This window comes from Natrix helvetica (assembly GCF_964273705.1).
Source record: "Natrix helvetica genome assembly, chromosome: 3".
NCBI classification, from domain to species: domain Eukaryota; kingdom Metazoa; phylum Chordata; class Lepidosauria; order Squamata; family Natricidae; genus Natrix; species Natrix helvetica.
Window position 1 is genome coordinate 67,561,123 of NC_138549.1, and position 27,450 is coordinate 67,588,572.

The 27,450-nt window shown below is 41.4% G+C and overlaps 1 protein-coding gene across 1 annotated transcript in view; it reads left to right on the plus strand.

The window, feature by feature from the left end:
- The window catches only part of CACNA1E (calcium voltage-gated channel subunit alpha1 E), a 363,346-nt gene that overhangs the window by 206,788 nt on the left and 129,108 nt on the right, over positions 1-27,450 (plus strand). The window contains exons 9-16 of the mRNA XM_081946599.1: positions 4,118-4,233; positions 16,219-16,272; positions 18,279-18,365; positions 18,761-18,970; positions 20,469-20,581; positions 22,245-22,357; positions 26,121-26,252; positions 27,018-27,090. Coding sequence (XP_081802725.1) covers positions 4,118-4,233; positions 16,219-16,272; positions 18,279-18,365; positions 18,761-18,970; positions 20,469-20,581; positions 22,245-22,357; positions 26,121-26,252; positions 27,018-27,090 — 898 coding nt within the window. The remainder of the gene's footprint in view (positions 1-4,117; positions 4,234-16,218; positions 16,273-18,278; positions 18,366-18,760; positions 18,971-20,468; positions 20,582-22,244; positions 22,358-26,120; positions 26,253-27,017; positions 27,091-27,450) is intronic.

Consider the following 27,450-nt stretch of genomic DNA (forward strand, 5'->3'; position numbering starts at 1 on the left):
AAGACACATTTAGAAAGCTGACATCTAACTGGATTGTTTACCAAATAAGATAAACCTGAAAACACACTATGAAAGTTACATTTTCTTATATTAGATAGCTTCACTTTTGACATATTAGCCAATTTTACATCAGGAAAAAAACATATTATGGTAGATCTGGTTGACATATTTTTAATTTTAAATGCATATGGGAAGTCTACTAAAACAAGAGATCTGATTTGTTCCTCTCTGCCTCTAGGCTGTTCTCGAGAACCTTAGCTTCCTGATTTCTCTTTCCTCATCAGGTGGGCATGCTTCTGCACAAAACACTGCTTTGTAAAGGTGGTTTTTCAAGAGGCAACTGGACCTTCTGGTTTTTCTTTGAAGATGTTTCTCTTCTCAATCAAGAAGCTTCTTCAAGTGAAACGTCTTCAAAGAAAAACCAGAAAAAAGCACTTATGGGACAATCATGGCCTGGATAACTGAGAATCTCCATAGACATTGCTTTGTAATCACATTTGTTTTTATTTCTTAAGAATGTGTAATGGGTTAATGTGGAATGCTGAAATATTCTTGGAAATAAAAAATAAATCCTTTTTTTAATGGTTAAATCAAAGTTCAATCATGCTTGAAGCACAACCACTGAAATGAATGGAGCATCTCAACATTTATGTCTAGATTCTCATGGAAAGGTGCTTTTCTCAAGAGGCAACAGGACTCCATGACCCCTCCCCGAAGACACCCCGTTTCTCATCCAAGAAGCCTCCTCAGTTCTGAAGAAGCTTCTTAGGTGAGAAGCAAAACTTCTTCAAAGAAAAACCAGAAGGCCCAGCTGTCTCTTGGAAAAAGCACCCGTGGGACGTCAACCTTTACTAACTTTTTTTAATAAAGTTTTTTTTATTTTTCCCTTTCAAATTCATTCACAAATATACATTCTTATAATTTCTATTAACATTTATCTATTCATCATTAGTCTCTATGGTTATGTTTACAAATATGTATAATACAGTTTGGGTCACTTTCTTGCCACTCTGTGCCTCCATCTTATTTTGCAACAAACTTGCTCCTTCCATCTTCTCAACCTCCCTTCTCTGCCTTCTTCTTTCCTCCTCTCCTTCCTCTTTTCTTCTTCCCCCCCTTCCCCCTCCCTCCTCCTTCTTACCCTCCCTCCTCCTTCTTACCCTCCCCCTCCTCCTCCTTCTTACCCTCTCTCCTACTCTTAATTCCCCTCCCTTATTTCCTCTGCTTTACCCTTTCTTCCTTTCCCTCCTCACCCTCCTTTCCACTCTTGCAAGCAAAATCCTGCAAGCTGGTGCCTTGCATTATAATTTGCTACCTTCCCATTTATTATTATTTTAAAACTAGCTGAATATTGTTATAAGAATAAAAACAGGCAAAATATAAGGAAAGTATCTCTGGAACAATGTTTCCTCTCCTCAGCACTGGTGCAGTTCTATTTTATCTCATTATGGTCTATCTTTAAAATATATATCAAATGATTAATATTGATCAACATCTAATTTTTAAATCGACATATTTCCTTAATGTCATTTCTTTCTTAAAATATGGTTTTTAGATCACCTATAAAACAAAAAGCCTTCTCAAGGAAGGTTATAAATTTTATACAACATCAGTAATATACAATTATTATAAAACATAATGAAAGTCCAATAGTAGAGGCCAAAGCAAATGTAAGCATGAAAACCAAACTTGCCGTTTTTCAATCAGTTTATCATATCTATCCCACATCGTTTAGTGGTGGATATATTTCTAGTAGTGTGTCGATTTGTGTAGATAGATGGGTGGTCAAAATTATCCTGGTTTATTTGGGAGGGAATAGCAGAACAGTGTCTGTGATATAATGGCATGTTTCTTGACATATTGCAACCTGTACCTATCCTTATTTTATTTATTTATTTGTTTAATAAAACATCTTTGTTACAGGATTTTTATTATATAAACTCAAACTTGTTCCTGCCAGAGGAACTCTAATTTTCATAGATCCTAGCACAGATATCATGGCATATTACAGGTAGTCCTCGACTTACTACAGCAGGGATGGAAAATTTCTTATTAAATGATGTAGCCGTTAAATGAGGCATCAAGTCAGTATTCCTGATTTTATGACTTTTTCCCCATAGTCATTAAGAAAATCACCATGATAGTTAAGCGAGACATCATAGGACTGCCACTTACGTCCTTTCCTACCAGTTTCTAATTTTGCTTGTTGGAAATGGCTAGGAAGATCACAAAAGGTGATTAGATGAACTGTGGGATACTGTCATAAATGCATGACAGTTACCAAGTACCCAAATCATAGTCACATGACTGCAGAGATGTTTCAATAGTTGTAAATGGGAGGACTGGTCATAAATCATTTTTTTCAGCACTGTTGTAACTTCAAACCATCACTAAAAAAAATGGTCAAGGACTACCTGTTTTAGGTTTGTAATGGTCTCCTATCCAATAGTCTGATCAAATTCACACCTTGCAAGTTGACATACCTTTAAACTGGAGCTGTGGCTGTGGGCATTGGCAGTACTATCCTTCTACAGAAGGGGATTTATACAAATTCTAACTTTTATTGAAACCTATCTCAGTAGTACTAGAGCTGTACAACAAGAGATTATGATCCACAATATTCTATTTGTATTTGTGTCAACAGTGTTTTATTTCGTACTTCTGATTGTTTCTATGTTGGAATGTTAGCTTTAGGAGATGTAATGAGGAAAAATTCCACAGCATTGAGTGGACTCCATAAAGTTTAATTCATGCAATGATTGTGTTTACCCAGGAGATTAGAGTGTTACTAGAGGGACCTTGCTAGTGTTCCTGCATTTTCTTCGATCTTTTCTTCACCCTACCGTTTCACACCTTCAGCAAAGCCTAAGATTATGTAGCAAAGCTGTGGCAATGTATATTTCTTTTGAATAATGCATCCACGCCCCCAGCCTATCAACAACATTTCAGATGTAGGAGAGGCAGAGAATGATTTGTTTATGAAAGTTAATGCATAAGGAATGTGTAGAATCACAAGTGTCTATTGGAGAGATGCTGTTTTGAGCAGTGGGAAAGCAATAGCCTTCTTTTCTGAATTATGTACAGGGTCCACTTTTATCTGCCAAATCCCCTGGATCATAAGCCATGTTTTTCTGCTTTCAAGCATGCCATACAAAATCATCTACTTTTCTCTTACAAAGGTAAAAGGAAAGAAAGCTACCATTCTCCCAATTGCATAATCTATAAAGTTGTATTAGGAACACTACAGTCAACAAAGACTGGGGATGATTTAAAAGGATGATATTAAAAACACTTTAAAATTCTCATCTTTCCTGGATTACATGTTCTAGATTTGGTAGAAATGAGTTTTCAACATACATGTCTGATGTTTTTTAACAATTGACACCTATTTGCTGTTTCCCCCTCAAATTATCTCTGGAATTTAGAAAAATAGACAAATATGCACAGATGCATGCAAATAGATGGGAGATGATGCATACTATCTATCTACTGTATCCATCCGTCCATCCGTCCATCCGTCCATCCATATCTTATCTATCTATCTATCTATCTATCTATCTATCTATCTATCTATCATCTATCATCTATCTATCTATCATCTATCTATCTATCTATCTATCTATCTATCTATCTATCTATCTATCTATCTATCATCTATCTATCTATCTATCTATCTATCTATCTATCTATCTATCATCTATCTATCTATCTATCTATCTATCTATCTATCTATCATCTATCTATCATTTCTTGCAAGGACCCAGTGGAATCAGGGAAAGAAAAGGCATACAACTATTGGCCAGCTTGAAAGGGTAGCAAGAAAGCTCTGATCGTCTGCCATTTTTCTCTCTGTATTAGCTGGAAGGATTGACATGGATTGGCTGCTAATGCTTTGTGAAATGTGAAACATATAGACAAAGTTCTAATCTTTTGGTTTCTGAATAGCTCTGCAAATTTCTAGTGCAGCTCAAATCAAACTTATCTTAAAAAGGTGACAAAATTAGCTGGTGAAAATCCTCCGTTCTGTTAGGCACTTAAAACAGATATTTTCCTTCCTGACCTGACTATGTCAGAATACAGTCCAAACTAACTGGTCCTTGGCCTTTCCTTTTTACAGAGAATTTGCCAAAGAAAGAGAGAGAGTGGAAAATCGCCGGGCTTTCATGAAACTGAGGAGACAACAGCAGATTGAACGGGAGCTGAATGGCTACCGGGCCTGGATAGACAAAGCAGGTAATACAAGTTGTGCTGAGGCAATTCCAAAGCCAATTAAATCAGGGGAGCTGTTCTAGAGAACCACTGAACATTACTTGTTTCTAAAAGTATGCTTTCTTTTTTAAAAGTTCCTTTTCATAAAGATTTATTGTTCTGGATTGTTATCATCGTAATTGTAAATGAAGTGTTCTGCAGCACACCTCTTGTGTAGGTGTGAGCATCTGGTGAGGTTTTTGTTTTTTTTTAAATGCTAAAATATGGCATACCGTTTTTAAAAAAGCTTTTTTATTATAGCTTAAATGGGTTAGGAATCTACATAGGACCATCACGGTGCTCTTATAAATCCCAGTAGAATGTATTCCTTGTTCCTACACAACAATATACATGAATAATTTCATATAACATTGTTGTGCTGTCATAAGAGAGCTGGGGAGAAAGTTGTTTCATGAAAAATAAGTGAAATTAATACATTAGTTCAAGGAGAGATCTTTTTACTTTAAAAGAGCATCTAGAGTGTATTCAAATAATTTTGCTGATGATTTCTCTGAATTATTTTTGCTTGTAATTACTGTTTGGTTGCCACAATGTAGAAAAGATGTGGAGACTCTAGAAAGAGTGCAGAGGAGAGCAACAAAGATGATTAGGGGACTGGAGACTAAAGCATATAAAGAATGATTGCTGGAACTGGGTATGTCTAGTCTGATAAAAAGAAGGAATGGGGGTGACATGATAGCAGTGTTCCAATATCTCAGGGGTTGCCACAAAGAAGAACTTTCAAAGTATTCTCCAAGGCACCTGAGGGTAGAACAAGAAGCAATGGGTGGAAACTAATCAAGGAGAGAAGCAACTTAGAACTGAGGAGAAACTTCCTGACAGTTAGAACAATTAATCAGTGGAACAGCTTGCCTCCAGAAGTTGTGAATGCCCCAACACTGGAAGTCTTTAAGAAGATGTTGGATAGCCATTTGTCTGAAATGATATAGGGTTTCCTGCCTAGGCAGGGGGTTGGACTAGAAGACCTCCAAGGTCCCTTCCAACTCTGTTATTCTATTCTATTCTATTTCTATTCATGCATAGATTAATGCTGTTAATCCCTTAATTCCAACAGCCACATCACATGCCTTTTACAACTTTTATCTATGATTTTTGTTTGTAATAATTCAACTCTTTTTTCTGGATAATTGAAAAGAAGATAGACATTTCTAATTGTGGCAGCCAGTCTGAATTTCCCATTTTAAAAAAATGGGAAAAGTACTTTTCAAGATAAACAAAATACTGCTAATCTGAAGTCGCATCCACTAATTTAATTTTATATATGCATTATATCCAGATACAGTTGGGTTATCTTTATCCTTTTTAATTTTAGAGGCAGACCTAGATTTCACAGAGAGATATTCTTTCCTAATTAAATAGTCTTCCCAATGAACAATTTGTATTAGGAAAAAGCAATTAAGAAAGATGCACTGATATGTCTGGATCTGTCAGAACCTTTTCGTACTTAAGGGAACTGGGGGTTGGAGTCATTGGTTCTGGTGAGCCCACTGTTACCTCATCAAAATAGGGAATTCCTGTTCCATATTTGATGCTATTTAACATTTATGTAAAGTTGCTTGGAAGAATCATACATGTCTTTGGAGAAACTCATGCAGGATTGGCACATACGCTGATGAAAGTGAGCAGTTCTTCTCCTTTCTTGTGGGTGTCAGGGTTCCAAGTAATAACTCCATAGAAAGCAGAACTCCAAGGCAAGCAGTTTCATCAAAGAACAATTTTATTGGAGATATCATATTGGTACAAATTGGTGAAAACCGACTCTGAAAATTCCCGTGGTTTTCACCTGATTAAAAAGTGAAAGTTTCCCCTTTCCCCAAACAATCGATCACATTGTCCAATCAAGATGCTGCTTGGTCGCCTGGTAACCGGACTCCTTCTCACTGCAGCCACATGTTGGAATGTCCTTGGTTCCCACAGGAAACTATTTTGTTTTGGCTACAAAACCTGTATCTAACTATGTTCCCCCTCCCTATCCTATCTTCATATTGTGGCAACCCTGAAGCCTCCAAATTGGTCCCAGCCAAGTTTGCTTCAGGGATGACAATGGCTTCAGGATTGGACACCTCAAAATTTCTGCATATCTTCAGGTTATAAGAGATTGTCTCTACCCCATCCCATCAGGTCTCGCAGAAAGGGCATGCTTCAGGAACTGATTATTAGAATATCATTAGTCAGGACCAGGCAAACAATGCATTTTCAGTATCTACCTTCTTGAACACCACTCCCACCAAGAATTGATTATTCCCAAACAGTGGTGGGTTTCAAAAATTTCTTAAACCTCTTCTGTAGGTGTGGCCTGCTTTGTGGGAGTGGCTTGCTGGTCATGTGATGGGTGGGAGTGGCTTGCCAGCCATGTGACTGGGTGGGAATGGCCAACTTGTAAAATGTGGTGAAACTCACTTAACAACGCTCTTGCTTAGCAGCCAAAATGTTGGCTCAGAAACTCTGGCGTTGAAGCACGCAAGTCTTAAAGCTGTCAAGTTACAAGACCCTTGCACCCCTAACCCTTTAGAAAAAAAGCCCCAGGGGTATTCAAACTTGACAGCTTTAAGACTTGTGGACTTCAACTCCCAGAATTCCTCCTCTCGTTCTTCATCTTGATGATGTGCGGACGGGCGAGGGGAGGGAGCTGGAACCGGTTCTAAACGGCACTGTAGATTTGTAGATTCTATGAAGAGGTTAGAACTGGCAGGAACCCACCCCTGGCCTCACCCCCTTCTGGCCTTTCATAAAGTCCTTAAGCCCTGGTCTGGCTTTTCTCTCAGGAAAGGGATGAGCTTGTAGTTTGAATGCATTTGTGGGTTGATGGGTTTATTCTTGGTAACCATTTTATGTTTTATGTATTTTATTTAATTCCATTGTTTATTGCATTGATGTTTTTATTGAATTAGCCACCCAGAATCACATATATAAGATGGGCACCCATATAAATCCAGGAAATAAATGAATAAATGGATGGATGGATGGATGGATGAATACAATTTGAAACTGAATTTGGAAAAGATATAATGGCTAAATCCAAAGATGTGACTTTAGGATTTAGAATATCTGCTTGTTCTCAATAAGACTGCATTTCCTATGCAAAATGAAGTTTGTAATCTGGGTCTCTACCTGAATACGCCATGGCTGCTGGATTATTCAGTCAATTTATCTGACTTAACTTTAATTTCATTAATATATAGGAACACTCATCTTCCCAAAACACCCAAAAAGAAACAGAGTACAGAAGGATATTAGTAATAACACCTTTAAAAATCAATTAATTAAAAATAGAAATAAAGACAGATGGAAATGTATTTATTTATTCATATCCCAGTTTTATTTTATATATATATAAACAATTCAGGGCAGCAAACATACTCTTTCCTCCTATTTTCTCCATAATCTTAATCCTGTACAGTGGGTTGGGCTAAGAGTGATTGGTTCAAAGTCACCCGACCAGCTTTCATGCTTAAAGTGGGACTAGAACTCACAGTCTCCCCATTTCTAGGCTATTGTCTTAACCACTAAACCAAACTAATACACATTTATCCACAGGAAGATTTGGTGCCTTAATCAGCATGAATCAAACTCAATGTCTTGTAATAACAATTGCAATAGTGCAAAACTTGCTACAATCCTGGAAATTTCAATAGCAAAGTCAGCAAGTATAAAGTGGATATGCTTTAACATAATTTTGAACTTCAATTTCAGATGAAATTTAATAGTGTATAGAGTTCATAGTGTAATGAGTTACAAATCAATACAGCCTGACAAAAGGGGCTTTATTATCTTACCTGGAAGAGAGTGACACTAGTAGTAATTACACAAAGTTAGATTGTATTTTCTTTGCAGAGCAGCTGTTGAAGATAGTTTCTACATTACAGCTGGCCCTGAAATTGGTTGAACAGGTAGGGAATGGCATATCTCAGGATAGCTCCATCACTGCCATGTTGAAATATCTATATTAGTTGCTGGTTGTTTTCCAAGCACAATTCAAAGTGTTCATTTTAGTACATTTAATATTGATGGAGGCCTATTTGTGGACAAACTGCACCATCCTCATTATGATCCAAAATTATATTTTAGAGAAAGATGCTGCTATTCTCTGGTGCACTGCCTGGAGTGTCCAAGCAAGGGTTAAATTCTGTCCCATTGCCCAAGGACTGGATTGAAAATCTTTGGCCACGCCCTCTGGTTCCTTCCATCCTCAATTTTTGCAATTCAGTCCAAAGCCCATCAGACGTATTTACAGCCTTAGCTGAACGAATTGCAAGTACAAGTTCCCTTAGCATAGTTTTTTTGTTGTTTTACCTTTATTTAGTTAGTTAGCCTTCCTTACCTCGCTGTCTTGATTGCCTTGCTCTGAGGAGCTGATTTTCGCTCCAGATGGAGTGATGTGCTTCTCAGCCTCCTAGGCGGCTGGTCACCTCCACAGGCACAACTTCGCCGTCCAGCTGCTCTTCACCGGCGAGACTGTCCGAAGCTTCGGCGGGCCGTCCGGCATTCGGGAGGCAAGTCGGATGATTTTGGTGGCCGCATGGCTAAGAGATCGAGCAGGAGTAGCCATCCATCAGCCGGAGCTGTGCCACGTGTTCTTGCTGGGTGCGGCCATCTTGAGAGGTGGCGGTGGCCATTTTGAGAGGGTTTTTTTCCCACTGAAAAAACCAAATTGCCGCTCATTGCTGCTGGAGCTTCAGGACCCAGTGGAGCCACTTGACTCTCCTGCAGCAAGCTTTGGGCAAGTGTTTGGACGTTCAGAGGCCTTGGTGGCTGCTGTCCTCTACAAGCCTATCCCCCTTCCAGTAGCAAGTTACACCGGTCCCATTGAGGAGTCCTGCCCCTCTCCCTGACCACAGCACCTCAGCCCGAGTGAGGTAGTGCGTGTGCTGGAATTCATTCCTCCTCCCACCGAGGTCTACAGTTCCTCACTCTCAGCTGTCAGTCTCTTGGGCAGCATGGACATCGATTCCATTACCGAAGCTCTTGAGCAAGGGCCCTCCACTGGGGTGGATAGGCTCTATAGCAGAAGGGCAGGCAGGGCGGCCAGGAAGCTATAAGGGGGATTGGCAGACGCCCTTACTCCAAGAAGGAGTCTGCAGGACAGGATAAGGTGGATGCCAGGCACCAAAAAGCCCTAGAAAGGCAATTTGAAAAGGCGCAAAGGCAAACCATCATGGTGGCTCAGGTCCTTTCCCAACCAGCCCCTCCCCCATCTTCAGGAGACCCATAGGAGTTTTCCTCAGACCAATCGTATGGAGGGTCCAGGTCCCCTTCCCCTTCTATTGGTGGGGGTGCAGATCTGTTTGACTGTGAGGTAGTGGAGGAAGAGGATTCTCCTCCTCCCCCTCCTTCTGTGTCCTGTAGGCCAGCCTCACGTTCTACTTCCAGGGCAGGGACCCGCCCGGTGGGGGACCAGGGACCTCTTCTCAAGTATCAAGTAGGTTTTATTGTCATTTCAACAATATATGGTACAGTACATAGTGAAATGAAACAATGTTTCCCCAGGATCAAGGTACTACATCAGACAACATAGATAAAAAGAAAAAGAGCAGCACACAGAACTACATATAGCTCTAAATCTAAAAACATAGAGAGTGTTGTGGAGTCTAATGGCTTATGGAAAGAAACTGTTGCACAGTCTTTTTGTGCGGGCCCGAATGCTACTGTACCTTTTTTCAGATGGCAGGAGAGTAAAGACCATGTATGAGGGATGTGTGTGGTCAGCCACAATGTTTCTGACTTCATGAATGCAGCATGTAGTGTATATATCCATGCCAGAGGGAAGAACAACCCCGATGATCTTCTCTGCTGTCCTCACTATTCACTGTAGGGTCTTGCGATCCAACACGGTGCAATTCCCAAACCAGGTGGTGATGCAGCTGCTCATGGTGCTCTCGATGGTCCCCAGGTTGTGAGGATGTGTGGTGGAAGCTGTGCCTTCCTCAGTTTCTTAAGAAAGTAAAGACGCTGCTGGGCCTTCCTTGTTATGGAACTGGGGTTGAGGGACCAGGTGAGATTCTCCGCCAGGTGAACACCAAGGAATTTGGTGCTCTCTATGCTCTCCATGGAGGAGCCATTGATCTTCAGTGGGGAGCGGTTGTGTTGTGTCCTCTTGAAGTCAACAACAATCTCTTTTGTTTTGTTTACATTCAGAGACTGGTTGTTGGCTTCACACCAGTTCGTTGACTTCTCCACCTCCTCTCTGTATGCTGTCTCGTTCTTCTTGCTGATAAGACCTACCACGGTTGTGTCATCAGCAAACTTTATGGTATGATTCGAACTGTGCATTGCTACACAGTCATGCGTCAGCAAGGTGAACAGTAGGGGACTGAGCACACAGCCCTGAGGGGCTCCAGTGCTCAGTATGATGGTGTTAGAAGTGTTGTTCACAATCCGGACTGTCTGAGGTCTTCCAGTCAAAAAGTCCAGGATCCAGTTACAGTGGGAGGTGTTCAGGCCCAACAGGGTGAACTTCCCCATCAGATGCTGGGGAATGATAGTGTTGAATGCTGAACAAAAGTCTATGAACAGCATTCGTATGTATGAGTCTTTGTTTTCTAGGTGAGTGAGGGCTAGATGGAGTATAGTAGAGATGGCGTTGTCGGTGGAGCATTTCGAGCGGTATGCAAACTGCAGTGGATCCAATGTTACGGGCAGGAGGGTCTTTATGAGCCTCATGGCGAGCCTCTCGAAGCACTTCATGATGATGGGAGTAAGTGCAACGGGACGGTAGTCATTGAGGCAGGACACTTATGGTTTCTTCGGCACGGGGGTGATGGTCGTTGTCTTGAAACACTTTGGGACAACAATGATACTCAGTGAGATGTTGAAGTTGTCAGTGAAAACATTTGCCAGTTGGTCTGCACATCCTCTGGGCACTCTGCCAGGAATATTGCCTAGTCCCACAGCTTTCCATGGGTTGACTCTGCTTAGAGCTTTCCTCACATCAGTAGTGGAGAGACAAAATATTTGGTCATTGGAAGGAAGTGTGGTCTTCCTCACTGCCATGTTATTCAGTGCTTCGAAATCGGTGTAGAAGCTGTTTAACACATCTTGAAGTGAGCCATCACTCTCACAGGCAGGTGGTGATGTTCTGTAATTAGTGATGGCTTGGATGCCCTGCCACATACGCCATGTGTCGCCGCTGTTCGTGAAGTGTTGGTGGATGCTCTGGGCATGTGCATGCTTTGCTTCTCTGATGGCCTGGGACAGATTAACTCTCACTTTTCTTAGGACTGCTTTATCACCTGCCCTGAATACAGAATCTTGGGTTTTCAGTAGAGCACGCACCTCTCCAGTTATTCATGGCTTCTGGTTGGGGTATGAGATAATTTCCTTGGAGACTGTGACATCATCAATGCACTTTCTGATATAGCCAGTCACTGACGATGTGTACTCCTTCAAGTCAATGGAGTCACCGTTGGTTACAGACTCTCTGAACATGTCCCAGTTAGTGCATTCAAAGCAGTCCTGAAGAGCAGAGATGGGTCCTGCTGGCCAGGTCCTCACCTGCTTCCGAACTGTTCTTGAACGCCTGATGAGTGGTCTGTATGCTGGAATTAGCATAACAGAGATGTGGTCTGAGTAGCCAAGGTGGGGGTGGGGCGTCACCCAATATGCACCCAAGATGTTTGTATAAACAACATCCAGCAGGTTTCCTCTCTGGTTGCAAAGTCTACATCTTGATGAAATTTAGGGAGCACAGTCCTGAGATTTGCATGATTGAAATCTCCGGCAACAATAAACAATCCGTCAGGGTGTGTATTCTGCAGTTCGTTGATGGTCCGGTGAAGTATACAGAGTGCTTCCTTAGCATTAGCGCTAGGTGGAATATACACGCTGAGTATAATAGTAGTGGTGAATTCCCTGGCTAAATAAAAAGGTCCACATCTCACAACCATAAACTCCACAAGCGGTGAGCAGTAGGTGGAAACAAGGACAGAGTTTTTACACCATTCTCTGTTGATGTATACACACAGTCCGCTGCCACGAGTCTTACCGCACAGCACTATGAGTCCAAATCACCATGGACTCCCTGCAGTACCACGGTTTTTCCATCAACCACAAGAAGAGTGTTACATCTGGGAGCGGTGATCAACACATCATCATGCCTTGTGTCCCTGTCTCCGGATCGGATTCACAGCCTCCAAGAGCTGGTACAGCAGGTTCAACGGTCTCCCACGTACCTGTGGTCCTGCTGTCCCAATTGCTGGGCAAGATGATTTCCTGTCTGGCAATCATTCCCTAGGCAAGGCGGCACCAGATCCAGTGAGCTGATGACGGAAGCGGATGCGCTCGGATGGTGGGCAGAGCGTCATGTGAGTTCCATAAGAGTGGAATATATATCGGGGATAAACAACGTTCAGGCGGATTGGTTAAACAGGGCCACTCTGGATCAGTAGGAGTGGCATCTCCATCTGAACCTGTTCTGTTGTCTGTGTCTCAAGTTCGGCACCCCACTAATCAACCTTTTAGATGCGTAGATGTGCTCAACTGTCCTTGGCCATGGGCCTGCTTTACAACTTCCTGCCATTACCTCTCCTTCCTCGAGTCATCAGGAAGATTCTGCTGGAACAAGCGGAAGTGCTGCTGGTGGCTCCTTACTGGCCACAAAGAACTTGGTTTGCCAACCTCGTCAACCTCTCGGTCAGCCAGCCTTAGAGAATTCCGCAGGAATTGTTCTCCCTTAGCCAGGAGTCATACAACATCCAGTGCCTCAGTGGCTCAATCTGACTGCCTGGCACTTGAGGGGGATCTCCTAGCTCAAGCCAAATTCTCGGGGCAGGTCATTCATACCATCCATTTCACTACCAGAATCTATGGGGACACATGGTCTGCATTCTCAACCTGGTTCGGCTCACATCACCTTTCTGCATCTCTCCCTCAAATACTGGACTTCCTCCAAGATGGATTCGACTAGCGCTGAACACCTTACAGTGCCAAGTTGCTGCACTGGCCACTGTAATATCTGTAGACTCTTCCCAATCGCTCAGCCGTCACCCCAGCATACGGGCCTTCCTTCGAATCTGCGGCCAAGGTGATCCATCAATACCCATCCTGGGACCTCGCTGTTGTACTCATGGCTCTCTCAGAGCCACCCTTTGAACCTCACCGATCTTCTTCCATCAGGCCCCTTTCCTTCAAAAAGGCCTTCCTCTTCGCCATTACATCGGCGGCTCTGTCAGTCAGGGAGCATTTGTGCCTCATCCATAGTGACAGGGTCATTCTCTGACCAGACCCGTTGTTTATCCCAAAGATCAATTCCTACTTTCACAGGGTCCAGGAGGTCGTTCTCCCAAACCTTTGCCACAGACCCTCACACCCTAGAGAATGCCATTGGCATACCCTTGATGTGCGGAGAGCATTGAAGAGATACATCAAGCATACATCCTCCTTCCGATGCTCAGAGGCTTTATTTGTATCATTTCAACTGGCGACCATGGACCGAAAGGTATCATTTTCCACCATTGGCCATTGGCTCAAGGCTTGTATTTCCCTGGTCTACGAGCACCAGGATAGGTCTGCGCCCCCCAGACTGACAGCGCACTCAACCTGAAGCGCAGCAACTACCATGGCCTGGGTGACCCAGGCCTCGATTGAGGAGAACTGCAAAGCCATGACCTGGGCGACACCATCCTAATTTGTCAGGCACTACAAGCTGAACAAATACGCCTCTGCGGATGCTGCCTTCGGAAGACGTGTTTTGCAGAGCGTGGTTTCTGCCGAATCTTAACGTGGATTGTGGACTTCATTGGAGGCACCTGCCCTAGTGACATTTTGCTTGGGCATGTCCCTTGCTTGGACACTCCAAGCAGTGCACCAGAGAATGACCATTGGCTTATCTGAAGGGTCATTCTGGGTACACTGCAGGAGTGTCCAACCCCACCCTGGGGTTTTATTTCCAGGATGTCCTGCTTTTCCGTGTGAGGATCTATTGCCAGGCGGACATCCATCTCAGATGGACCATGCCTTCATTGAAAAACTGAGGATGGAAGGAGCCAGAGGGCGTGGACAAAGATTTTCAATCCAGTCCTTGGGCAGTGGAATATAATTTAACCCTTGCTTGGACACTCCTGCAGTGCAACGAGAATGACCCTTCAGGTAAGCCAATGGTCATTTTAATGTTTATATTTCTAAAGATGTTTAGTTGTAAAATAGAAAGCCGTAATCAAATCTAATATTGTCAAAATAGCCGGGAATTGTTTTCTGTCAAACACCAATTAGCCCATTTAATGGACATTTCTTATGAGAGACATGTTTTGAACTGAGCAAAGATATTTGACATTACATCTTTTTATCCACTGACTCATTGATTTACTTCCACACAAGTTGGTTTCATAAAGGTTTTCTTTACTTTGATCTCACAGTTATAAATCATACTATTATTGTTCAGGGACGAAGGGGTTAACTTATTCCAAAACTGGCTAATCTGTCCCCCATCCCTGACACAAGCAAACAAAGAAAAGTGAGTAGAGCAATCCCTTCCAATGAATAGCATTCTTATGCTTTGTTCAGCACGGAAAAAAGAGCTGACATAATATAATTTTAAGCAGACAGGGAAAGAGAAAATGTTACGAGTTTGTTATCATGTCCCATTCCTCTTTCTATGCCTGAAAAAGATAGATTGTTCACATATATTTCTCTTCTTCTTTTTACGAGTGCAGAGATCACTTTTTTATCAATTGATCCATTGGTTGCAACAGGAATTGATCAACTTAGCTTGTTACCCAAGTGTGATGTTGCTGGCTGAGAGAGAGTGACTAGAATTGAGAGGCGAGACTAGAATTCACAGACTTCTAGTTTATAGTCTGGGACTTTAACCACTACTACAAACTAGACTGAAACATCTCATTAACCATTAGACCAAACTGGGCCAAAACATAATTTGAAATGTCACCTATTGAAATCAGAATCATGCTTTATGTATATTAGTAACTGCTACTTTTTAAAACTATGATCCATTTTGAACCAGGTTGTTTTCCTTACCAAGTCCCCCAAAGTTTGTGTTTTCAGAAATCTTGCATAGGGTTATGCTATAGAATGACATTCTTTTTGTACTCTAATTTTATTTTGTGCCTCCAATATTTTCCTGCTCTTATTACCAATGAAACTATTATTTATATTTTCTTTTGGAAGCCACTTTAAAGTTTCTGAAGTTAGAACTCAAGGCAAAAAGGTATAGCGCTAAGCAGAATACATGATGCTTTCTTCTTCCTTGATTGTGATGCTTCAGCCTAAGATAGCAGTAGACGCAGTGATGAAATTCAATTTATTTTACTACCGGTTCTGGGGGCATGGCTTGGTGGGCGTGGCAGGGAAGGATACTGCAAAATCTCCATTCCCTCCCCACTCCTGGGGGAAGGATATTGCAAAATCTCCATTCCCACCCCACTCTGGGACCAGCCAGGGGTGGTATTTGCTGGTTCTCCGAACTACTCAAAATTTTCGCTACTGGTTCTCCAGAACCTGTCAGAACCTGCTGAATTTCACCCCTGCTTAGATTTATATACTGCTTCACAGTGTTTTTACAGCCCTCTCTAAGAGATTTACAAAGTCAGCATGTTACCCCCAAAGATCTGGGTCCTCATTTTACCCACCTCAGAAGGATGGAAGGCTGAGTCAACCTGTTGAGATTTGATCTGTCAAATTGCAGGCAGCCGGCAGGCAGCAGAAATAGCCTGCAGTACTGCACTCTAACCACTGCTTAGAAACCCTTTGAAAGAGACTAAATTTTTGATTCTTTAAAGCTTTCCTGGGAACCTTAGATGTTTAAATATGTTACTATGTTCCATTGGAATAATTTCATTTTAAGCTTATTTTGTGCTGCTTTATTTTCTTACCTCCCCCTTTTTATTAATCCTCTTTCCCTTATTTCTATGGATATGAGAACTGAGAAGTGTTTGCTTCAGTAAAGTTCAAGAAAACTAGGCAAGTGGGTAACTAAACCAATTATAAATCTTTCTATAGAGGAAGTAATGCTGGCTGAAGAGAACAAAAATTCTGGCACATCAGCCTTAGAAGGTAAGGCTCCTTCTCTCTCAAAAATAAACTATTCTCTTCTCTCTAAATGATTCACAGTACACTTGCTGACACAGTCATATATCAGTTAACTCCTTATGCACAGCCCATGCATGTTTGTCAGTAGAAGATGGGGTGAAACTGCCTGCATGCCACACATCCATGTTTTGCTACCTTTCAGTCTATTTATGGAGGCTGCCAAAAGTGGAGAAAGAACGGAATTTGCAATGGAGAAGTTGCAGGTCATGAATATGTGTCTCCTACATGTTTGTGATTGTTCCCCAATTATGCTATTTGATCAGGTAAGAGAAATAAAAAAGCCTAGCAGCAGGAAGGCATCACATGGCAGGTATGTCAAGTGATCCAGGTGCTGGCATACTCAAACATCCCAGATACAGATTTTTGGGGTAAATTCAACCTATTAACAACCAAGGGTAGCATAGGGTTTCCATATTAGATGTTAACCCCATCTCTATTGCATCTAATATTGAAGTGTCAACAAATGGTCTAATTTTAAGTTTTGATAATCTAATATCCATTTAAAAAGAAGAAAGAAAAATGGTTACTTCTACTTTTGTACTTCTACAAGATAATTACAGGTGGCCCTTTTTAAGTTTTTGCTAAATTGCCTCATTGAGCATTTTTAGCAATTGCCTCATTGAGCAACTATGCACAGTTTTCATCATGATGGTGATGAAAAAGTAACTTCATGGCCAATCCTTATTTTTTGCAACCTCCAGAAATCTGTAAAGCTGAAAGATTGATTAAGATCATAAGCACAGTTGTCGTTTCATTTTGTGACTGCCTTGCATAGCAACCAAGTTGCTGGTGTCATTTATGGTAGCTAAATGAGAAGTAGATATTCATTTTCTAAATGAATATGGAAAAGGAACAAAAACTGAATAAATACATAGAGAAAATAGTTAAAAAAGAACTAACTAAGCATAGGTACTGTATACAATGGTGACTTTGTTTTTTAAGAGTGAATTAATATGTGTCGATACAGGATCTTACTAATTGCTTTTTCCATTATTTTTATAAGGAGTCCATTGAAAGGCTGAAAGTGAGCCCATATGAATCCAGTATTTCAGTATGAAGTAGACAGGGTTTTTTTTCCCAACAAAACAAAGTGCTATCTTCTTGGCAAAACTCCAAGTTCAATAAATTTAACAAATGTATTGCACATTTTCAGTATATAGTTCAGTATCTTTACGCTATATTTCTCTTTGAAAATTGTTATTAATAATACTTTGGATATCAGATCATACAGAGGAATTGTAGAATAAACCCAAATTATAAGTATCCTCTCAGCTTTAGTTTATCTATAGTTGATGTCAGCCATAACAAATATACAAGCACACATATACATATCCCCTGTCCTGATCATCACGCTCCCCAGATTATGGCTTGGCAATAAATCACAGATCTCTGAGTACTTCATTATTTTGTTCCACTCCTCAGCTAGATTTTAGAAGATATGGGTCAGCTCGATTAGAAATTATACTGAGACATGGATAATGTTATCTCAGTGAACAATGATAATGGTTTTACAGCCCTGGGGTCATGTCTTCCACCTCCTCCCCTTCCAAATGAATGGATACATGGTACAACACTTAATGGTTTTGGAAGTAAGCAATTCTTGTATGCTTACATAGCATTCATCTCTGCCCTGGGAACAACTGGTTCCTAGTTCAACCCTCATAATGATTTAGAAATTATATCTAAAGCAAAATGTCCAAGTTTAATTTTATTAGATATATAACAAAGAATACATACACTAAAATAACAAAAGTATGTGGAGTTAAGTGATATGTATTATATCATAAGGGAAGGCATAGTGTATATATCCGGTGAAATGCCTACCTTTGTTGGCTTTCATTATAACTGTACTTCCAGGAATAATTCAGTTTCTGCTCAGTTATTATAAAGTAAAAGTTAGGAATTGCCCACTGTTACTGCATAACGTAGAGGTAATATTTACCGGTGTGCTTTTTCTTCTCCTTTTTTAGTACTTAGGAGAGCAACTATTAAAAGGAACCGGACGGAAGCCATGAATCGTGATTCTAGTGATGAGCGTGTGGATATCTCGTCTGTGGGTAAGATGAAGCTAACAATGTATGTCCTTCAGCTAGTTAAGGTATCTCATTCTACTACAATATAATATTTGTCCCAAATCATGAAACAGCCACATTCAAACAGAAGTGAAGAAACAGATCAGACCTATAGAAAATAAAGTGGACAATTGTATATTTGCTATACTGCAGCTGCTATACAGTCAACTGGAGATACTATTCCAGTTCTTTTTTCCATTTTTGTTCCCTATAATGCTTTGTGGATAGAAGTAGGAAGAAAACCTTTCAAACTGGTAAGAAAAGGCCTCATGATGGAAGAGACAATGACAGAATAACTGTAAGCATTTTAATTATTAAAGTCTATAGTACATTCTACTATCTCTCAGCACTTCATATCTCTGTTCTTCATTCCATTGTAGGAACCCCACTTGCTCGATCCAGCATCAAAAGTGCAAAATTGGATGGGGCCTCATACTTTCGACACAAGGAACGCCTCCTGCGGATATCTGTTCGCCACATGGTGAAATCACAGGTGTTCTATTGGCTTGTCCTGGGCATAGTGGCCCTCAACACTGCTTGTGTGGCTATTGTCCATCACAAACAGCCTGGATGGCTTACACACCTCCTAAGTAAGTGATGTTCAGTGTTGTTCATACAACATTCTTGCAACCAGTTTGAAGCAGAGAACAAGAAACAGTAGCCTAGAACCAACTGCATCATAAGTAAAAGTGTCTCACCTCCACACAGAGACTGAGCACTACCAAATGGAATTTTGGTGATTGTGGAGTGTAAGCATGTTGCGACAGAAATTTAGATCAGAATTACATTCCTTTGAGGAAAAGTTCTCATGAGGAAATTCATCAGAGCAGCGATAAATCTCCTCCTTACCTCCACAATTAAGTTAAGGCAAATCCCCAGTTGCATTTACTGGAGAGAATGGTATTGAAGTTTTTCAATGCATAACCCAAAAGAAATGCAACCCAGAAAGTAGCTATATGAAAATATCTACATTTTCCTGAATATTGTAATGAAGTTCACAATTTGTTAATGTGTGCAGAATTAATATATTAGGGAAAGTGAAAGGAAAATGCATATATTAGGAAAACATATAGAATGCATTCACATTTTCAAACAGACCAGTTTTTAGAATTGTACATTGAAATAGTAATGTTTTGATTATCACTGACTTCATTCCTTTTTAATCTTACTAATCAAATAGGCCACCCACATTGTTTTGTTGATGGTGTCACAGACTTAATTTGGTAATGGCATCATGGGTGCTTATAAACAAAATGATATAGGCCACAAAAGCACCCCAAATAAATAACAGCCGGAAGAACAACAGGCCTGGAAACGATAGCAAGTCAAAAGAACAAAATTGTGAAATTATTGATAAACTTTTGCAAAAAGCCTAATCTTGAGAAGAATGTTTTGACTGTTGAGTTCTGAACACCACAACTGCTGACCCAATCCACTAAATTCCCTACAGCAGGTTCTTTGCTTACTACATGAAAAGGCTTCCAAAATATTTTTGGACATCCCATATTACTGCTTGTACATGAAATAAGGGGCAAAATAAGTAACATGCTTGTTATCAATTTTGCTAAAGTAAACTAAAGTGAAGTAAACTAAACTAAAGAAGAATGCTTGAAGGATAGTTAGAGCAGAAATAGACTAACTTATAACTTCTTTGGATACATTACCATTTATTTTTTATTGCAGACATCTGTTTTAATAATATTGAGATGCTGACTCAAATAAAATCTCTTAAAGATCTGGTTTGATCATATAAAACACAACTTACTTTGTAAGAATACCACCAGGCAAAAGCTCAGCAGCAGAAATTGGGCAATGATCCGCTGATGTGCCTTCTAATTTATTCTTGGAAGTTAGATAGAGAAGAATTTTTTAGCATATTCCCCACATTTGTATAAGCTGCAGTCATAGTTGTAACTAGCTTTTCTGACCTATGTTGTTTGATTAGGTACCCAATCAGGTAGAGAAATTTGACAATGTCAGCCTGATATTTGAAGGGTATATCATTCATTTTTATACATTTTCTTAAAAAAAATAAATGAGACAGAAAGGTAGAACTGGAACTAACCCACTTGGATGGCTTTCTTTCAGACTATGCAGAGTTTATATTTCTGGGCCTGTTCCTCCTAGAGATGTCCTTGAAGATGTATGGAATGGGACCACGTCTTTATTTCCATTCTTCTTTCAACTGTTTTGATTGTGGGGTAAGCAGGGCAAATGATAATGAAGGAAATAACTTATTAAACCCTTATAAATGAATAGGGCAGAGAAGGTAGTGCCATAGATAAGCAAAGGGAAGTTGGTTCAGAAGAAAGTTTTACTGTAATTTGATTAAACTGATGGTTATGTGTGTAGTCCTTCTATGTAGTCTATGTATGTAAGAAGGAAGATGTTTCTTCAAACCAGTGACGTGCGGTGAGGTTTATGGCTGGTGAGGCTGGTGACGTCATCAAATCATGCGGTTGCTCCAATCGCACGGGTGCAGCCCGATCGGAGAAGGAAGGAGAGGAATGGGATCACGTGTGCAGGAGGCTTCTCAGCGCCAGCCTCAGATCAGCGGTCCCCTTCCCCTGCACAAATGGTCCCATTCCCCTCCTTCCTGAGCCAACATGAAAGGGACCGCGGCTGCGCTGATCTGAGGCTGGCGCTGAGGAGCCTCCTGCACACATGGTCTCATTCCCCTTGCAAGGATCCTGGGCTCGCCCAATGCAAAAAATGGCGAGTTCGGCGCACTTGGGGCTGCTGCTGCGATGTCCAAGGAGGCTAAACCAAGCCACTTGCCTCTCCCAGCCACTTTCACAGCTTCCTGGAGTATTTTTTTTTATTTTTATGATGAGAGCGGTGAGGCTCTGACTCCCCTGCCTCCCCTGACTGCACGTCACTGCTTCAAATGTATCTTTTAATTGGCTACTAAGCTCTTCCTACAAAAGTGGATTTCTGGGAAAATATCACTGCTACAGGTAAAAGTATAGAGGGAGATAGTTTTATTGTATAGAGCCAGGAATATCATGGATGGATGGGTGGATGGATATAAAAGAAGCAACGATTTTGCTCACTGGTAATTTCCACCAGTGGAACTGAAAAAAAACGATCAGATAAAGAAAAACAATGCATAGTGAGAAAAGAAAAAAAAAGAAAGGATTATAAGGAAGTGATTTCTGATCTTATTGACAATGGTTATAAATTGATTTATATTTTATCTTTTCTTGTTAAAGTTATATTATAGCTCCCTGCTTTACATATGCTATCCCTTCAAATCACCAAACTCATCAATTACAACTTGTAATTGTTGCAGCAATGATCATACATAAAAATAGCAGAATCATTGCTTCTTAAACATTTCTTTCTTGCCTTACTTTTAATGGGCAAAATCCAGGAATACTCTTCAGAAAATAGTTGGAACTACAAATCTGTAAGGGGGAAGATTCCAACACAAGCTATTTCGCATTGCTAAGAAGTCGCCGTTTTTAGGATTCTTTGAAAAAAGCTCTGATTACTTAATTACCATAAAACCAGCCAGTGTGATGTTTGTATTAGGGTTCAGTAATTTAGTATTTTGCATTGTTTTCAGGTGATGGATTTTGTACAATTTAGAACGCAAAGTAGCTCTAAACCGAATGAAATAAAATACGTAGCAGGTTCATTGTTGCTATTGCTTAGTTTCATTGCAAAGTGTAAATTATATGTGTTGATCTTGTGTGCACAAGGCAGCACAAATGTGTGAAACAACTTTTGAGAAGGGGAATTGTTTATACTGGCTGAAAGAGACTGTTGGGATTATAGTCGAATATAGTATTCTCAGAGGGCTGCAATTAGGAGACCACTGTATTATTTCAGGACTTCTTCTGCACTTGCTTTCTCTCTTAGGTTACAGTGGGGAGCATCTTTGAAGTAGTTTGGGCTATCTTTAGACCTGGGACCTCTTTTGGGATTAGTGTCATGCGAGCTCTACGACTTCTACGGATCTTTAAAGTCACAAAGTGAGATTTACTCTACCTGTTTTCTCAGTGTTTCCTCTGACCTTTTTCTCTGCCTTTTGGATTGTTTGATTGACAGATAATAACTTCCCACTTTTCCTTTGCCATCCTTAGTGTTAATAATATTGGGCTATCTACCTATTAAAAGCTAAGCAAAAATTTAGAAAGCTAAAACTGATACAATAACACGTAATTCTCCTTAATATGAATACACATTCATGCTCATAAATTTTCCTTGGAACATAGTGGAAGTTCCAGATGACTGGAAAAAAACCATCATGGTTCCAATATTTAAGAAATAGAAAAAGTAGACTCAGGAAACCACAGACCGATTGGCTTGACATCAATACCTGGGAAAATTCTACAAAACATAATTTAGCAGGTGGAGGTCCTCACGCTCCGAATCTGACCGAACACAGGTAAGAGCCTATTTACAGACCTACCTTGTGGCATTAAGAGCGGCCAAACGTCGACATTGTGCCGCTCTTATTGCATCCGCAGACAACCACCCTGCCGCTCTGTTTCGGGTGACCCGCTCCCTCCTAGTACAGAGGCCGCGGGAAGCCCCCTTGCAGGGTAGAGCAGAGGAGTTTGGGGAATATCTGCAGGACAAAATCGCTCAGATCCGGAGTGAATGGGCCCCCTTCAGTGGACCATGGGGGACGTCAGAAGCGAGTCTTGAGGGACCACTCTGGGAGGAGTTTGACTCTGTTGCCCCCAAGGATATGGACAGATTGCGTGGGCGACTGCGAGCCACTACATGTTTATTGGACCCGTGTCCCTCCTGGCTTGTACTGGCATCCTGGGAGGTTACACGAGGCTGGCTCCTGGGTCTAGTGAACGCTTCATTGGGTGAGGGGTTCTTACCGGCCGCCTTGAAAGAGGCGGTGGTGAGGCCCTTAGACAAGAATCCTTCTCTGGACCCGACGGAGCTAGCTAATTATCGTCCCGTCTCCAACCTTCCCTTTTTAGCGAAGGTTGTAGAGAGTGTGGTGGCACAACAGTTCCCACGTCACTTGGAGGAAATCGATTATCTAGACCCGCGCCAGTCCGGCTTCCGGCCCGGTCACAGCACGGAGACGGCCTTGGTTGCGTTGGTGGATGATCTCTGGAGGGCCAGAGATAGGGGTTGTTCCTCTATCCTGGTCCTATTAGATCTATCAGCGGCTTTTGATACCATAGACCATGGTATCCTATTGCGCCGGCTGGAGGGGGTGGGGGGCACCGTTTTGCGGTGGTTCTGCTCCTACCTCTCCGACCGGACGCAATGCATGTTGGCAGGGGAGCAGAGGTCGACCCTGAGGCCGCTCACTTGTGGGGTGCCACAGGGGTCGGTCCTCTTGCCCCTCCTGTTCAACACATATATGAAGCCGCTGGGTGAGATCATCCATGGTTTTGGGGTCGGATACCATCTGTACGCTGATGATACGCAGCTGTACATCTCCACCCCAAACCACCCCAACGAGGCCATTGAAATGATGTCCCGGTGCTTGGAAGCCGTTCGGGTCTGGATGGGGGACAACAGACTCAGGCTCAACCCCTCTAAGACGGAGTGGCTGTGGCTACCGGTGCCCCAGTTCAACCAGTGGACTCCATCGCTGGCCATTGGGGGCGAGCAACTGGCCCCCGTGGAGCGGGCGCGCAATTTGGGCGTCCTCCTAGATGCCCGGCTGTCGATGGATGACCATGTGGCAGCCGTGGCGAGGGGGGCGTTCCACCAGGTCCGCCTGGTGCGTCAATTGCGCCCCCTATTGGACCGGGACGCCCTTCGCACAGTCACTCATGCGCTGGTGACATCCCGTCTGTACTACTGCAATGCCCTCTACATGGGGCTCCCCTTGAGATGCACCCGAAGACTACAGCTGGTCCGGAATGCGGCCGCGCGGGCTATCATGGGGAGTAGTAGATACTCCCATATAACACCTCTCCTGCGCGAGCTGCATTGGCTACCTGTGGTTTTTTGGGTGCGTTTCAAGGTGTTGATTACCATCTTTAAAGCGCTCCATGGCACAGGACCTAGTTACCTGCGGGATCGCATCCTACCCCATACATCCCTGCGACCAATTCACTCTCACAGGGAGGGACTCCTGTGCCGTCCACCAAGCAATGCCAATGGGCGGCGCCCAGGAGTAGGGCCTTCTCTGTGATGGGCCCAACCCTCTGGAATGACCTCCCCCCCGATATCAGAACCACTACTGACCTCCGCTCCTTCCGTAAGAAACTCAAGACCCACCTGTTCCAATTAGCTGGCCTAGCCCATTTATAGTCCCATTCTTATCCTCCTGGCAGTTATTTTAATTCTGGGGTAGTTTTTTAGGGGTAGATTTTAATGTTGCTTTTAATTTTAATTATTATTGTACAGTTTGTATGTCGCCTCCTCTATCTATATGTATTTATATTGTGTCTTTATTATGACTGTACACCGCCCCGAGTCCCTTCGGGGAGAGGGTGCGGTTTATAAATTAAATAAAAGTAAAAAGTAAAGTAAAGCAGTGGATGTTTGAGCATTTAGAAAAAAATGGATTTGTTAAAAACAGGTCATGCCACACAAATCTTATTGCTTGCTTTGATGAGGTGACTAGATTAGTTGATCAAAAGAATGCTGTGAATGTAGTACATTTAATCATTGGGAATTGGTAAGGCACACCACAGTCTCCTTCTTGATAAAGTGGGAAAATGTGGGCTGGATGTTCCTGATATAAGATGGACTCACTACATGGCTAAACAACTATATCCAATGTGTGATCCTTAATGTACCTCAAGGTTATGCCTTGAACATAGCCCAATTCGACATCTATGACTTAGCTGAGGGAACAGAAGTCATGCTGATAAAATATGAAAGTGATACAAAGTGGGGGGAAAGAGTATGCGGGCTCAAGATTCAAAAGGATCTTGAAAAATTTGAACATTGGGTGCTATCCTACAAATGTTGTTCACTGTTGAAAAATGTAAGATTCTGCATTTAAGTAAGAAAAGCCATATCTACAGAACACATAGCAAGGTTGGTAATATCTGGCTTAGCAATAGTACTTGCAGAAAAGGTCTAGGACTCTTGGTACATTGCAAGTTAAGAATGTCCCAGCAATGTATTGCAGCTGCCAAAAAAGCCACTGCAGCATCAATAGAGGCTTGGGGTCAAGGTCACAGGGAGTGATAAACCACTCTATGCTGCACCTATCAGGCTACATCTGGAATACTGTATACAGTTATTAGTTCTCCATAATACAAAAAGATACTGAGGAACTGGAAAAAAGTACACAGAAGACCAACAAAGATGGTAAAGGACTTGGAGGCTAAATCTTGTTATGTTTTGCTTAAAGATGAGAGGATTAAGGGAAGGAATGATATAAGTCTTCTGATACATAAAGGGTTGTCACAGGGGAGAGGCTTTAGATATATTCTCCCTAGCTCCTGAGGTTAAGACAAGAACCAGTGGATAGAAGCTTTACAGTGAGAGATACTTGAACTAAAGAATTTCCTGATTGTGAGAACTATTAAGCAATGGAGCAGCCTACCTGCTACAGCATGGATGTTCCATCACTAGAAGATCTCAAGAAAATACTGGGCAGTGATTTGCCAGAATGCTTTGAACATTCCTGCTTTGGGCAAGGAGTTAGACTACAAGACCTTCAAGGTCTCTTCCAACCCTGGGATGCTATGATGTTATGGCAAAATTCTGGTTACCCAAATAAATCCTGGTGTACCCAAATGAAACAATTGTGTGATGCTTTGGGAAGCAGGCTATAACAACATCTGGATTTTCCAGGTATTGGGCTTCCTTGAGGAATTTGGTGGTCTCTCTGATGAGTTCAATGAAGTCTATTATCAGCCTGCTCTTCCTCCTTTTCCTCTTCATTGTAGTCTTTGCTCTACTTGGGATGCAGCTTTTTGGTGGCAGGTAAGTACATAACCAAAGAAAGCTTATTTAATATGTCACCCAAAATGCTAGATTATTCCAAAAAGCTTCCATAACACTTTCCAATAATGCTATTTAATCCTTATGTGCCCTAGGAGAAGCAATTGCTTATGCAAGATATGAGGGCCTAGTTAAATTGATTCTGAAGAAAGATTTTGGAAGATATGCCTTTCTTCTATTTTGCAGATTTACTGCACAAACATAATACTCAGTAGCTGTCACAGAAATAAGCATTCTGACAGTCTTTCAGTTGCTTTTTAAAAAATGCTTCAAAGATTCATAGCTCTTACATCTGGGTTTGGTAATTTGTAGACATTGGCAATTTGTTAGAATCCAGAGAAGCGGCAGAAGATTGAGATCATGCTTTCAATGATAAGGAGATACAATTAAATATCTAAAACAAATAGTGATTGCTTTCCATTGCTCTTCAAAGATAATTCCTGAATTATCTTTTCAGCTATATTATCACTCTATTCTCTTTCCCTGATTCTATTTTTTCTGCCATGCAGGGGCCATTTAGACTATCAGCCCCCTGCAGGAATTCAAATTAAAACATCCCAGACAATAGCTGTCTGGATTTCATGTGAGCAAATTCAGTAAAAGGAAGTCCATCACCATTCTGAAATATAGAATTACAGAAAAAGACCACAAGGTTGGAAAATTCAACTTTTTGCTCTTGTCTGTGGACTGAATCAGAAAAAAAAGTCCTAGCATTAATGTTCACATTTGTTTTCTTTTGTTAAACAGATTTAATTTTATGGACGGCACTCCTTCGGCAAATTTTGATACCTTTCCTGCAGCCATCATGACAGTTTTCCAGGTATAACTCTGTGCTTTGCAACCTGGTATTAGAGAAATTAAATCCAACATACAGGCTTTTATTACAGTGGTTTATTTTCAGGGGGAGGGGGGAAGCCACAATATATCAGGAAGATCCTGCTCTAAAAAAATGATAATTAAATGTCAAAGTGCTGTCCTTTCCTCTTTGTAATGTGTAATGAAATATATTGCATGTTCTGATTTTGTGCATTTTCCCTAATCCTATTGATAATAAGAATATGAATGCTATAGAGGGGAGCCCACTGAGAATGGAAAGGTATTTTGGAACAATTGGGAGATGTGAGACTATATCATCAAAAAATCATTTTGGAGGAAATATAAATTTCTCTCCAGAACCAAA